Source organism: Typopeltis vanoorti, chromosome 6, assembly GCF_054136105.1.
Source record: "Typopeltis vanoorti isolate ZY-2024b chromosome 6, IOZ_Tvanoo_1.0, whole genome shotgun sequence".
NCBI lineage: Eukaryota > Metazoa > Arthropoda > Arachnida > Uropygi > Thelyphonidae > Typopeltis > Typopeltis vanoorti.
Genome location: NC_143554.1, coordinates 87,389,958 through 87,404,010, shown reverse-complemented (window position 1 = coordinate 87,404,010; position 14,053 = coordinate 87,389,958). Strand labels below are relative to the sequence as shown.

General features: G+C 34.1%; 1 protein-coding gene across 3 annotated transcripts in view; it reads right to left on the bottom strand.

Moving 5' to 3' along the window:
* fidipidine (coiled-coil domain-containing protein 93) overlaps positions 1-14,053 on the bottom strand; it is a 203,282-nt gene that overhangs the window by 74,551 nt on the left and 114,678 nt on the right. For all 3 annotated transcript variants that reach the window (XM_090394991.1, XM_090394992.1, XM_090394993.1), the window contains 2 exons: positions 13,866-13,952; positions 6,307-6,426 (listed from right to left, as the gene is read on the bottom strand). In XM_090394991.1, the coding sequence (XP_090251117.1) occupies positions 6,307-6,426; positions 13,866-13,952 (207 nt within the window). The remainder of the gene's footprint in view (positions 1-6,306; positions 6,427-13,865; positions 13,953-14,053) is intronic.

The window sequence follows — 14,053 nt, the reverse complement described above, 5'->3', positions numbered from 1 at the left end:
TGCAGACTTCTAGCAGATTTATTTAGAAGTATAACATCATCTGCATAAAGCAAATAGATGACATTAACATCTCCAATTTTGATATTAGGTTTAATAATATAGATAATGAATAACAGAGGGGATAATGTACATCCTTGTCTGATACTAGATTTAACATCAAATTATCTTCCTGTACTTCCTTTTATTCTGCCGACTTACAACTCAAAGACTACATATTGCTTGATATAATGCCCCCCTCCCATCAACACTATACAACTGTAGCATTTTGAATAGCTCTTCTCTTGGCATCCTGCCATATGCCCTTTGCAGGTCTACAAAACTTATAAACAGATCTTTGTTATATTCCCACGATTTTTCAACTATTTGTTGTAAAGTGAAAATCTAATCCTGACAGCCACTATTTGGCCTGAATCCAGCTTGTTCTTCACCAAGCTTCCCTTCCACAATCCTTCTCAACTGTTTCTCAAGTATACTTGCATAAATCTCACAAGGAACACTCAGTAGAGAAATACCTCTGTAGTTCTCACACTGTTTTATTTCCCTTTCTATATATGGGTACTATTAGAGCTCTACTCCAATCATCAGGAATTCATCCCTCTGAACTATGCAGTGCAGCCACTGTAAGACTTTTATACCACCATACTTCAGCATTTCTGGTCGAATATCATCTATTCCTATTGCCTTTCCCCATTTCAGGTTCAAGGCATTTTCTACTTCAAGTATGGATATGTATTCCTGATTCATGTCTGTTGAGTATTTTTTATTTACCGTGCTGTCACTGCTTGTTTCATTAGGAATGTTCGAAGTAATTACTCCATTCATCAAGGATACCATTTTCTCGAGTTTTTCATGTCACCTTTATCATCTCTAATTCCTTTTAGCACTCTTTCCTCCTTTTCTGAGCTTTTTCAATAATCCCCAGAATATTTATTTTCTATGTTCTTACCAAAGTCTTCCCGTGACTTTTGTTTAGCTACTTTTACACAGCATTTAGTTTTCTTACATGTTTCAGTAAGGAAATACCACATGTAAATATATTAAAATTATAATAACGGAATAACTCATGTAAAAATATTATTTATTAGTAGAATTTTCACCACATTATCACAGGCATTCTTCAGTACATGTATAAAGCTAATTAAACAATAACTGACAATTCCAAAATGAGCCACCTATCTAATGTAAGATAACTAAAAAAGGTCAATAAATTTCCTAACTTATTAAAAAAATTATATACATATATACGCAATTAAAAAAGTTAGGAAAGATTAGCTGATTTATAAAGTACTATCTCCCACAAAGGGGATAGATATAAACCATCGGATCCTCTTTCTCCTGTTATCGCCAACTTCTTTATGGAGAACTTCGAACAATGTATTTTTGACAACATTTCCCCTACTCATTGGTTCAGATATGTAGATGCCATTTTTGCTATCTGGAATGGTTCTTCTGATGAACTACCACAGTTTCTATCTAAATTAAATGCACTTCATCCAAGGATCCAGTTCACCCAAGAAGTAGAATTAAATAAGCAGTTAGCCTTTTTAGATCTTTTAATTATTCACTAACCAGATGGTAACCTACATTTTCAGCCTATAGGAAGAAGACTCATACAGGCCATTATATCCATGCTGAATCTCATCACCATCCCAGTCAAAAGGCAGGAACTATTAAAACATTAGTTCACCGAGCCCACTCCTTTTGTTCTTCAAACGATCTATTACAGAAAGAATTACAATACAGTGGTACCTTGGTTTGCGAGCATAATTCGTTCAGGAAACGTGCTTGTAATCCAAAGCACTCGTATATCAAAGCGAATTTCCCCATAAGAAATAATAGAAACTCAGATGATTCGTTCCAAAACTCAAAAATATTCATATAAAAATGATTAATACAAAATATATAAAGTAATCGAATTTATTAATTATAGTACAGCAACTGTATTGGGTAGGACGACTTTCATTGTCACTAACGGAATCACTCTGCTATCTGTTGACTCTTTCTTTTTGTGAGACTTTAACAAGGAACCTATCCAATGACACTTGGTTTTGCCTCCTTTTGAGGATTTCATGGAATATGACATTGCATTGTCGTTAAACAGATTCATCGCTCGCACTCCACAGCCTTACACTCGGGTGGTGCTTTTCTACAAAATTTTGCACTGTTTCCCACATTTTACTCATCCCTAGACTTCTTAGATGTAGACCTCATAAAATCTTGCCATGGCAGCCACTTGAATACCTTGTTCGTGCTTCCCGATGATTTCCTTCTTAATTCCCACCGTAATCATCTCCTTCTTCTTACCGCCTTCCTTTTCAACCCTTTTCTTAATTGGATCCATTGTCGTAGTACAGTTAATAAAGATCTGTCACTACATTTGGACACAAAATAAAAAAATGCTTTACGCACACACACACGTGGTCACAACGCTAGCACGAATGTTGACTATTGGAATGAGGTATGCTGACTGAGATTGTGCATGTGAGACGATTACCCACAATCCTGAGCGGCTTGTGATCACGTAACGCTCGGCAGACAAAGTGTATAGGTAATACAGTACTCGTATTGCAAGATGTTGCTCGTTTATCAAGTTAAAATTTATTAAAAATTTTTGCTCATCTTGTGAAACACTCGCAGACCAAGTTACTTGCAATCCAAGGTACCACTGTATATTATTTCCTCCTTTTTATCTAATGGATATTAGAATTCCTTCATCAAAAGAGCTCTGAATAGTTTTGATATGTCTTCCTCTTCAAATACAAAAGAAATAATGCGCATTTGTATCACTTATGTGCAAGGCATTAGTGAACGCATAGCAAAAGTTTTTAAAACCACCAATTTTTGTTGCCTTTCGACCATTCAGAAAAATCTCCACCTTTCTCACTTCTCCAAAGAACAAGCTTCCACATCTCAGTTATCCAGGTATCTATCAGATTCCTTGCTCTTGTGGATTATCTTATTTTGGACAAACAGGAAGATCTGCCTCTATTAGTCTAGAAGAACACCAGTCTTATATTCAATACTTTAAACCTGAACAGTCTGGACTAGCAGAACATGCATTCAATACTAGACATAAAATTCATTGGAACAAGACAAGAGTCCTTCACAAAAGTCAGTTCCTTATGGAACGACTTTATAAAGAAACATGTGAAACTTTACTCCACTATCCTAACTTAAACAGATCCGATAGTTTATATCTATCCCCCTTTGTGGGAGATAGTACTTTATAAATCAGCTAATCTTTCCTAACTTTTTTAATTATTTATATATATATATATCTATTTTTTTTTAATAAGTTAGGAAATTTATTCACCTTTTTAGTTATCTTACATTAGCTACTTAGTTGGCACCTTTTGAAATTGTCATTGTTTAATTAGCTTTATACATGTACCGAAGATGCTTGTGATACTTGAGCAAAAATTATATTAATAAATAATATTTTTACGAGTTATTCCATTATTATAATTTTATTTATAGCTTTCTTACATTTGTCTCTATATTCTCTAAGAGTAAAAGCTGACTAATTCGCCAGGAACTTTTGATATGCTTTCTTCTTTTTCTTCATTGCCTCTTTAACTTCCTGTGTTCACCATAGAATTCTGATTTTTTTTTTTTTTATCCTTGTAGAAAACCTCATTACATGTCTCTCTGGCTGAATCAGTCAATGTTTTCTTCAGGGCTTGCCACCGAATCGTCCAAGTTTGGTTCCTGTTCTCAAACTCTCATTGTTTCTTGAATAATATTCTTGTATTTTAATCTACAGTTCACATCTGAAACCTGCTCAACTTTTATTTGCTTTAAAACTATCTTAAATGTTCTTTTCAATATGAAATTCAATTTTATCCTGCTCAAGAACTAAATGATGATCCCTTTTAATTTCAAATCTCTGTACACTCTAGTGTCTTGTACCAGTGAGAAAAAAATAATGATGCATGGGCTGTAAATAATTAATTTTAGATAGTAAATTATTTACTTGCATTCCAGTGTTGTCCATGTAGTTTTCTTCTTCAGAAACTTTGACATGAACGTGACTTATCTTAGTGTTCGACACACAGCCATCACTAAATTTAATAATTTTAATCTTAGAATCTTAGTATGTAACAGGTTTAAGCATTTTCTTTTCATGAGAAGCAACAGCACCCTTACTTTGACTTATCTATCATCATTAACAATAAAATAAAAAAGTAGTTATAAACTGTTTATAATTCACAGAAAAACACCAAAATACAAGGAGATGTGGTAAGCAATGACTTCCTAATTAAACATTTTATGAAAACTGCACATCAGTTGTTTACAAGATTGTCATGTTACTAAAACTGTCGTATGAGTGAATGCAAAATCACATAAATGGGGACTGATGTTGTTTACAAGATTGTCATGTTACTAAAACTGTCGTATGAGTGAATGCAAAATCATATAAATGGGGACTGATCATAATTAAAAAGCATTGAATGAGCAAATTATAAAGCAAAGCATCATTGGGGGGGGGGATATTATGGCACTTACCACAGTAAGTAAAATGACTTATAACAAGCTCCTGAAAAGCAACAGCTGAAGCAATGCAATTGCTATTACGCTATAGCTAATTCATTGTGAAATTAGCTTTAGCGTAATCGCTATATCTTGCCAACATATTTCTAGGATCAGCAAATGCATAAATTCAACAGAAGTGATGTAATGAGAATGGCCCAAAACTGAAGTCTGTTTTGGGGAATACTTTAACTTACCATGTGTGAGCAAGTTGATTAAATTTTATTATTATAATCTGAGACCTTCAGGGAGTCAAGGGCTCATCGAGGGAGGCTATAAATCACCCAAACCAGCTATCATACCTTCCCTTAAATTCATTCACATTAGATGCATTCACTACCCTGGGGGCAAACTATTCCACTCACTCACTGCTCTCTGGAAGAAAAACCCAGCTCTACCCCTTTCTTGACACAAACTTAAAACAAACTTAACTTCCATGGATGCCCCCCCCCGTGTTCTCTCCCCACTTTCCACATAACAAAAAATTTCATCAGTTGATATCCTATAACACCCATTCAACAGTTTAAATTCAGAATGATTCTTAGTTGTCTTTGATTCTTAGATAATTTTTGCCAATGCATAAAGCTAATCAAAAAACTACCTTATTTCAAAAAAGCAAGGCTTTTAAAAACGTTATTATATTAGAATATTAATTTGACATTACCTTTTGAGGTATTACAGTCTGGTTGGCTTGAAAGTAAAGGGGAGTAATTTATCTTGTTGAATTGCCATTCAACAGTTTAAATTCAGAATGATTCTTAGTTGTCTTTGATTCTTAGATAATTTTTGCCAATGCATAAAGCTAATCAAAAAACTACCTTATTTCAAAAAAGCAAGGCTTTTAAAAACGTTATTATATTAGAATATTAATTTGACATTACCTTTTGAGGTATTACAGTCTGGTTGGCTTGAAAGTAAAGGGGAGTAATTTATCTTGTTGAATTGCCATGAAAAATTTAGATTAGGTCTTTTTTGTGTTTATAGCACACTTTTCATTTTCTTGGAAATCAAAAATGACAACTTCTCGATTTCAGGGGTGTGGGTGTTTTGATTATATTCCATGTAACCAGATTTCAGTAGAAGGATTTTTGTTGATATCACTAGCCTGCTTTTTTTTTTTTTTTTTTGTGGTGGATGCAAAAAGATTGATATAGGAATAGTGCAAGCTTGGTAATGTTCAATTAAACATGACTTTAAGGAATGATGAATACTCCATTTTTAGTAATGGTTAAGTTCTTAAGTAAATTTTGATAAAGGAGCTGTTGTTTATATGAAATTATGGGGCATAAGGGCCAGACCTGTTTATATATCTTGACTTGTCAATGGTAAATTTCGTAGAGTGATTTTTTAAAAGGTATATTTATCTATCTTGTCTTCTTTCAGTTAATGTAAACATTTATCAATTTGTTTTATAATGTTGGGAATGAAGTCTTTTGTAATTATTGGCACCATTAAAACTAAAATTATGCCAATACTTATAAAATCTAAAATTTTATTATGGTGAAAAGTTTTGCCAATTATGATAGTAATATCAAGTTTATCTTTTTTTTTTTTTGATAATGATATTAATGTTTTTTTTTAATTTTTATAGTTGAGAAAGATTTCATTTTGGAATTATTTTATTATTTATGATATTGTTTCTTTTTGAAATACTTATCTTTTATAGGATATGTTTCTGATTTGGTTTGTGTCTCAACAATGTGCTTTGACTCATTTTAATTACAATGTTATAGTTTTCAACAATTTAAATTACATGGTCATTATGCAAATTATTACCTGTTGAAGACACTGTGTCTTCTCAGCAAATTCTTTATTAAGAGAGGCCACAAGTCGCTTGTGATGCTGAACTCCACCTAAACCTCTTTCACCTCTTTCTTCATTGGCAAGTCTTGCTTGCTGTTAAGAAAATATAACAATTCAATTGTTATAACATACTAAGCATAAAAAAAAGTATGAATGAATTTCTCTAAGTTACTAATTCAGAAAAACCTTAAACAGACAAGATGGGAGATGTGTTCAGTAAACATGCATATCAAAATGTCTCCCACCCATCATTAAATATGTTATCAACACAAATTGACTATCAGTAAATCAAAAAGCCTATAGCTTTGCATCAAAGTATTCTAAAGGGAGGTCAAATCAGAGGAATTGCTTAAAACTGTAACATGTTACCTTTATCCTAAATGCAAAACATCACTTCAATGCATACTATGTGTGACACAAATAACCGATGTTGGGAAAGGCCACGTTGTTGGTACCATAGAAGCAGGAACTATGAAACATCAGATTTTCAAATGTCAAGTCCATTCATATGGTTCAAGAAATGTGTATTCAAAGAAATATAAATTCTTTCTTTCTTTCTAAGCACTTGTCCACACATTCCACTACTGTGTTATAGGTTATACGATCTCTGTGTGTGTGTGCAGCTGGTATAGTAAAAAATTGTCATGCTATAATTGTGTTTTTTAATACATCAACTGCACATGAGAGAAATCATACAATCTATAACATAATAGCACAGTCCTTCCATAAATACTATTACAATTTCTTCATACCCTAGCACTGACCACAGAAATGCACGAGTCCAGTTCCGTTAGTGGCACTGTGTACAGCCAACATTTGCATGTTTATCAGTAGAGAGAGAGAGAGAGCTCTCTAGCTGTACAGGTTAGCATGCAGTGGGGAGATTATAAGAACCACGTAGCCGTAATAATGCTTCACAAGGTTGGAATGCAGCCACCTGTTGTTTTCAACATGCTAAAATCACTCAGGATCAGTAGGATGCTTGTATATTGGACTGTTAACTATTATAATGATACAGAAGACATATCTGACTGTCAAAGAACATATTGACCACACTGCATTAAGATCCAATGAGGATCTTTATGCATTAAGCTAATGAGGGCCATGAAGGCATGCCTCCATCGTAATCTTGTGAAAATAATGCAGAATGTGATGTCGCAAGAGATGAACATTTCACAGAGAAAGATGCCACTTCCTAACACCACAACTTATACGGCAGAGGGTGATAAAATCAAAGGCACTTCTCTTGTGATACATAAACAACAGATACAGAAGTATCCTCTTCAGAGATAAGATTTACACCACTGAAGAGTCACTTAACTACCAAAATGATCAGGTATATGCTTCAGATGGTCGCACAGCACATACCATAGCACCCAAACACTTTAGAGGTCATCAACCCACGTCAGTGATGATTTGGTTGGTAGTGGTGTGTGTGTGGGGGGGGGAATGATATATCAGGAGTATCCAAGTTGCATTTCTGTATTTCTGCAAGAAAGAGGTCAAAATCTCTGATCAAAGTTTATAAAGACTGCTGGAACCTGTGGTATGGCCCCTCAACAATGCCTTCATGGTAGGCAGTGGACCTTCTAAAAGGACTCAGTCCCTGCACACAAGGCAAGGACCACACAGCAGTGGTTGAAGGCAAATGTGCCCGACCACATATCACAATCTCATTGGCCATCTGGAAATCTCGATCTAAATTAGTTGAACTTTAAACTGTGGTCGAAACTTGAGAGAGTCGTCATCAAATTCCTGACATGTACCCTCAAAGAGTGTACAGGATATAATGATAGTACTGCATGAAGAACTTGCATCATTACTAACTTTCTATTAACAAATTTCCTCTAAATTAATCTGTTATCTGTCAAGACTCCAACATTATCAGAGCTTATATTTCTGTCTTCTAAGGCACTTTTTACTGGATCAATCCACCTATATCTTGGTCTTGAGAGAGTACAACACCTTACCCCAGTCCTGAAGATACCTTTAGGCGCAAACTTTGTTTGCTCACACTTGGATAAAGGACTAAACTGAATTTATTATACTCTAACCAAGTGAAAAATAAACTTTCAAGATCCTTCTCTAAATCCAGAGTAATTTATTAAAAAAAGGGTGGCACACCATTTCGCAACTCCTATAGGTAGAGATGACCTGCTAATGCTTCTGCCTGGTATCTCAACTTGGGCCTGGCTCCCACTGAAGAGACCTCAATAAAGGTCGAAACTAGTCTGGGTAGTGGCCCTTCCCTTAATGCATAACATGACACATATCCGCAAGGAGATGTGTTTTGCATTATAGGAGATACTGAGACAGGAGTGTTGGTATCTTGCTCCACCTTTGCAACGAGTTGTCCTGGTGTTGTACCACCTTACCCCAGTCCTGAAGATACTTTCAGGCGCAAACTTTGTTTGCTCACACTTGGATAAAGGACTAAACTGAATTTATTATACATGTAGTTTGTATGCCACATAGTCCCTGAACTTCAACTTCCTATCTATTAACACTCCAAGATCCCTAGCTTCACCAGTTTCTTCTAGCCTAATCCCACCAATATAATACGACATTGGATATCACACTGAAGTGAATGACTTTACATTTACTGACACCCATTTTCCCATGCCCACAATTCCAGCCTATTCAAATCATTCTGCAAGTACTGAATATCAGCAGCATTCCTGATTACCCTACCTATCTTTGCATCATCATCATCAGCAAACAGTTATATGTCGCTTGTCAAATCCTTCCAAATATCAATAATGTACAGACTGACTAACAGTGGACCAAGCACTAATCCTTGTGGTACACCACTAGTTATCTTAAATCTTGCAGACTCACATCCCCCATATACCACATTTTGATATCTGTCAGTCAGCCATCCTCTTATCTATGCTAATAGTCTACAACCCAAACCTATTTTCTCAAATTTATGCAGCAGTCTGCCATGCTGTATTCTGTCAAAAGCCTTAGCAAAATCCAAAAGTATCATGGTGTATCCATTCCCCCTTGTCTAGTTCAATGGTAACATTGTTATAGAATGTGAACAAGCTGTTAAAGCATGACCTTCCCTTAGTAAATCCATGTTGTTCATTGCAAAGTAGAGATTCACTGTCAACTCATTTCTGAATGCGAGCCCCTAACCAATTTTTTCAAAATCTTCACCACCACTTCTGAGATACTAATTGGTCAACAGTTGGATACATCGGTGATTGCACCACTCTTGTGCAATGAATGGAATTACCAAACATTTCTTCCATTCCTGTGAAATTTCCCTGTTCCGATACTCATATTAAACAGCCTGATCAAAGGAATGGCCAGTTCAGCCAAACACTCTTTTAGGACATGTGCTGATATTCCATTTGTCCATATTGATGAATTCTTATTCAATTTGTGCAACAGCTCTAATATCCTGTCTTCATACACCTGCGTTTCTTCATCTAGTGAAGAGGTAACAGTGAGCTCAATGTTGCATACACCAGATTGATAGCTTTTAACAAAATGGGCACTCATTAACTGAACAACCTCTTCTGCATCTGTAACCGTCACGCAATCTGGATTTAGAAGTCATTCTTTCATAATCATTTTTTTTTCCCTTTTACTTGCAGCATATTGATAGAATTCTTGTGGGTTGTCTTTACCACTCAGAGCCAGTTTCTTTTCATACTCAGACTTTGATTGCCATACAACAGTTGTTACTATTCTAGCCTGCTGTGTACAATATTCATAACGGACGTCATTCTTATGTACATGATATTCCTTCCGCACTGTCCTTTTCTTACGAATCTCTTGCTTAATAAGATTATCCATACATTTGACTCCTACCCTATTTATTTTTCGAACTCTCAGGACACTTTTTGATATTGCATCATTCGACAATGCTTGAATGATGCGATATCATTCAAGCGTTGTTTAAATGCTTCCCATGCACTGTCGATATTCTTTTCATATACAAAGAAAAACTATGGAATATAATGATAAAACAAGGATATCCATTGCATATTCTGCATTTCATATGGAAGGGTTCATGTTGACAGGATAGTTAGGGTATAGAAGTCAGTGTAGATAGTCTGCTGTAGAAGATGTCATCTGATTATTGTTAAGGCCTCAGATGCTGGCTTCTTTATGAACATTTATAAACATCCAATGTGAAGTGGATATGGAAGTATTTTTTGGAGATACATGTTTCAGAAGAATTTTGAACTCAAGACTCCGAATGCTTCAGTTACAAACAATTACATATGAAATATTATTTAAATGCTGCTATGCATTTAAATAATATTTCAGATGGTAATCACAGTCATTAAATGTCTGCAATGTGAATGCTTCAGTTACAAACAATTACATATGAAATATTATTTAAATGCTACTATGTATTAAAATAATATTTCAGATGGTAATCACAGTCATTAAATGTCTGCAATGTGGAGTCTTTTCCCTTATCTCATATCTCAACCTGATGCATTAGTGTATATGTGTGCATATAGGGTCTGTTATCTGAAATCTAGAGGTATTGCTGCTACAAGGTACACAGGTGATTTTAAATTACTCAAATACAAGGCTCATCCAGAAACAAAGTTCCAACTACACATACCAGCTGTGGAGATGAATCTGCATAGTGATGCTGTAAGAGTCAAGAATTATACTGTAAGTTGCTACTACAAAACATGCAATTTGGCAGCAACAGCTTTTACTGTTTAGAAGATCACTCAACTTTCTGTGCTTCATAAGATTAAGCACAGAGCATAAAACTGGTGTGAAAAACATTAGGGGCATACCTGCTTCTTTAGAAGTTGATGTGTGTGTGTGTGTGTGTGTGTGTGTGTGTGTGTGTGTGTGTGTGTGTGTGTGTGTGTGTGTGTGTGTGTGTGTAAATATACACCATTCATGTTTTTCTATGTGAATTACTGATAATAGAATCTTTGAAACATGAACTTCTCTCTCCCCCTTAGAGAGAGAGAGAGAGAGAGAGAGAGAGAGAGATTAGCATATAGAAGATAGTATTAGTGATGTGTAAGGGGAAACACAGTTGCAAAGAGATGAACACAATAAGAACATCTAAATTGCAAATGCATGACAATATAATGCTATCAACTGCAGGAGGATAACTCCAGCTACTACTATTAGAATTCAAAAAAATAAATTTAATTAATTACAATATTAAGAAACACAGAAATGAGGAGTATTATTTAGGATAACTTCCCAAAATTGAGAAAGTTTAAGGCAATCGTTTTTGTAGGATTTCAGACTTTAAATGTGAGCTTCACAACTTTTTTTTTTTTTATAAAATCTTTCAAGAAGAAATAACTTTTCTGTAAATCTTTAGATTTATTCCAATGAATTCCATGCTTAGTGGATAAGGCATAGCTAGCTAAATCAGACTTATCAGACTCTTGAAGCAAAATTTACTTCTTGATGTTCTTCTAGACAAATCTGAGCAGAACAATCCATCAAGGAATCCCGTAAACTGTAGAATGAGAGAGAGAGAGAGAGGAGGATATTTTTCTTTCAGAAAGGCTAGGAAGGAATTTAGTTTATGAACTGGATGGAAAAACCTAGGTTGATCTGGTGAAGAGGTCTTGCAATTTTCTCTAATAGTCCTTTAACATACAGAATTGAAATTCTAGAAACTTCTTTGAGAATGATTAGGATGGCCATAAGTATTATTTATTTTATCAATTTTTTTTTTATTATAACTATTAGAGATGAAAATAGTTCTGATAAATGACAGTTCATTATTTAAAATGAGAATCAGTAGAACACAGCTTATGTGCAAGGTGAACTAAAGTTTTAATCACATATTTTTGACAGGGGTGGTGATGATGAGAAGCAGCATTAATATATTTACTAACATCAGCTGGTTTTCTGTATGCAGAGAACTGATTGCCATTATGCCAATTCATAATGTGGAATAAGAATGTCCAAAAAAGGGGAGACAATTGTTATCTTCTACTTCAAATAAACTTAATTCTTAGGTTCACTACTTAATTTTCTCAAGAAATTCGCAAAATTCAGACAAGGAAGAAATCCATACAGCAAAACATCAACATGTCTATACCGAATAGATGGCTTAGGAGAAAAAACATTGAGAATATGTTGTTCAAAATGTTCCATAAAATAATTTGCTGGAGTAAGGGAAATAAAAATCCCATTGCAGTTCCTTATAAAGTAACCTTGAAATTATGACAAAGTTGAATAATTTTACAATATCAGGAAGAAAATTATTGCACAGTAATTCTATTGTATTAGCCAGCAGGATGTTTGTGAAGAGTGAAACCACATCAAAAATGATTAAAAGGCCTGTGGGTTAAACTTTCCCAATTTGGAAAGTTATCTTAGGTAACAACAACTCATTCCTGTGTTTCTTGATATTGTAATTTATTTTAAATAAATTTATAAGTATTATTTCTGGAAAAACTTTAATGTTACTCCTCTAAATAAATATTAATTTTATGGTTATTTTACCTCTTTTTGTTTAGGGGTACCCCTTTTATAAGGTCACTGGCTTTTTACTCAATTATTAGGGCATTACTGATGTTTTAAAGACAGATACATGAAGAATATATGGGAAGAATAATTTTGGGCATACTTTGTAGGATGTTCCTGATTGTTTTCTTATTGAGAAGCAATATACATTTGTATGGCAATATATATTTGCATTACTGCTGAAGTATGATTGAAAGGAATGGGGGGGGGGGTTTGGAAAAGTGGAGATAGAGATTGTTGGAGAATTGTGGGTGGGGCAAGAGGTATGTGAATTTTAGAACATGGATATTAAGGGTGAGCTGAGAATTCTTTAGGAAGAAGGTTGAAAGTCAGAAACTTTTGGGGGAAAGGAGAAGGATAGAATATGATCCCACATATCTCTCTCTCTCTATCTCCACTTTTCCAACCTCCCCACCTTCTTTTCAGTCATACTTCAGCAGTAATACAAATGTATATTACCACACACCATATGCCACTCAATAAGAAGACAACCAGGAACAGGACAAAGATATGTCCAAAATTCTTCCAATATTCTTCATGTATCTATCTTTAAAACATCAGTAATGCCTTAAAAATTGAGTAAAAAGGCATTATAAAAAGGGTACTCCTAAACAAAAATAGGAAAAATAGCCATAAAAATTAATAAATAAATTGATTTAATTTATTTTTGAATTCTAATAGTTGTAGATGGTGTTATTCCCTTGCAGCTGATAGAATATATTGTAATGTGCTTGCAATTTAAGTGTTGTTCTTTTTGTGTTTATCTCTTTTAAAACTGTACTAACAATGGCCAGGAAACCTAGCTCAAAATTCTACAATAAATATTTTTTCTTAATGTAAGCATTATTCCATTACTCTATAATAATTTTATTATTAGAAGTAATTATTTTTGTTAACTGTTGTATATTGTATTTTGATGTTTGTAACTTGTGAAACACCTGTATGTCCATTTTTCAATATTAAAAATAAATATCACAGCATTATTAGAAAGAGAAAATTATAGAAACAGATCATATTTTATGAATGAACAAAAACATAAAAGCAACTACCTTTTCAGCAAACTCAGAAGCCACCTGCTGAATTTCTGCAGACTGTAGCCCAACAATAGAGCCCACAGCACTTGCTGTCAATTTATTCTATAAAAATAAAATCAAAGAAGTAATTTACCTCAAAAATAGTAGTAATAATAATAAATAATAATAATTTATATATATATATATATATATATATGTTTTTA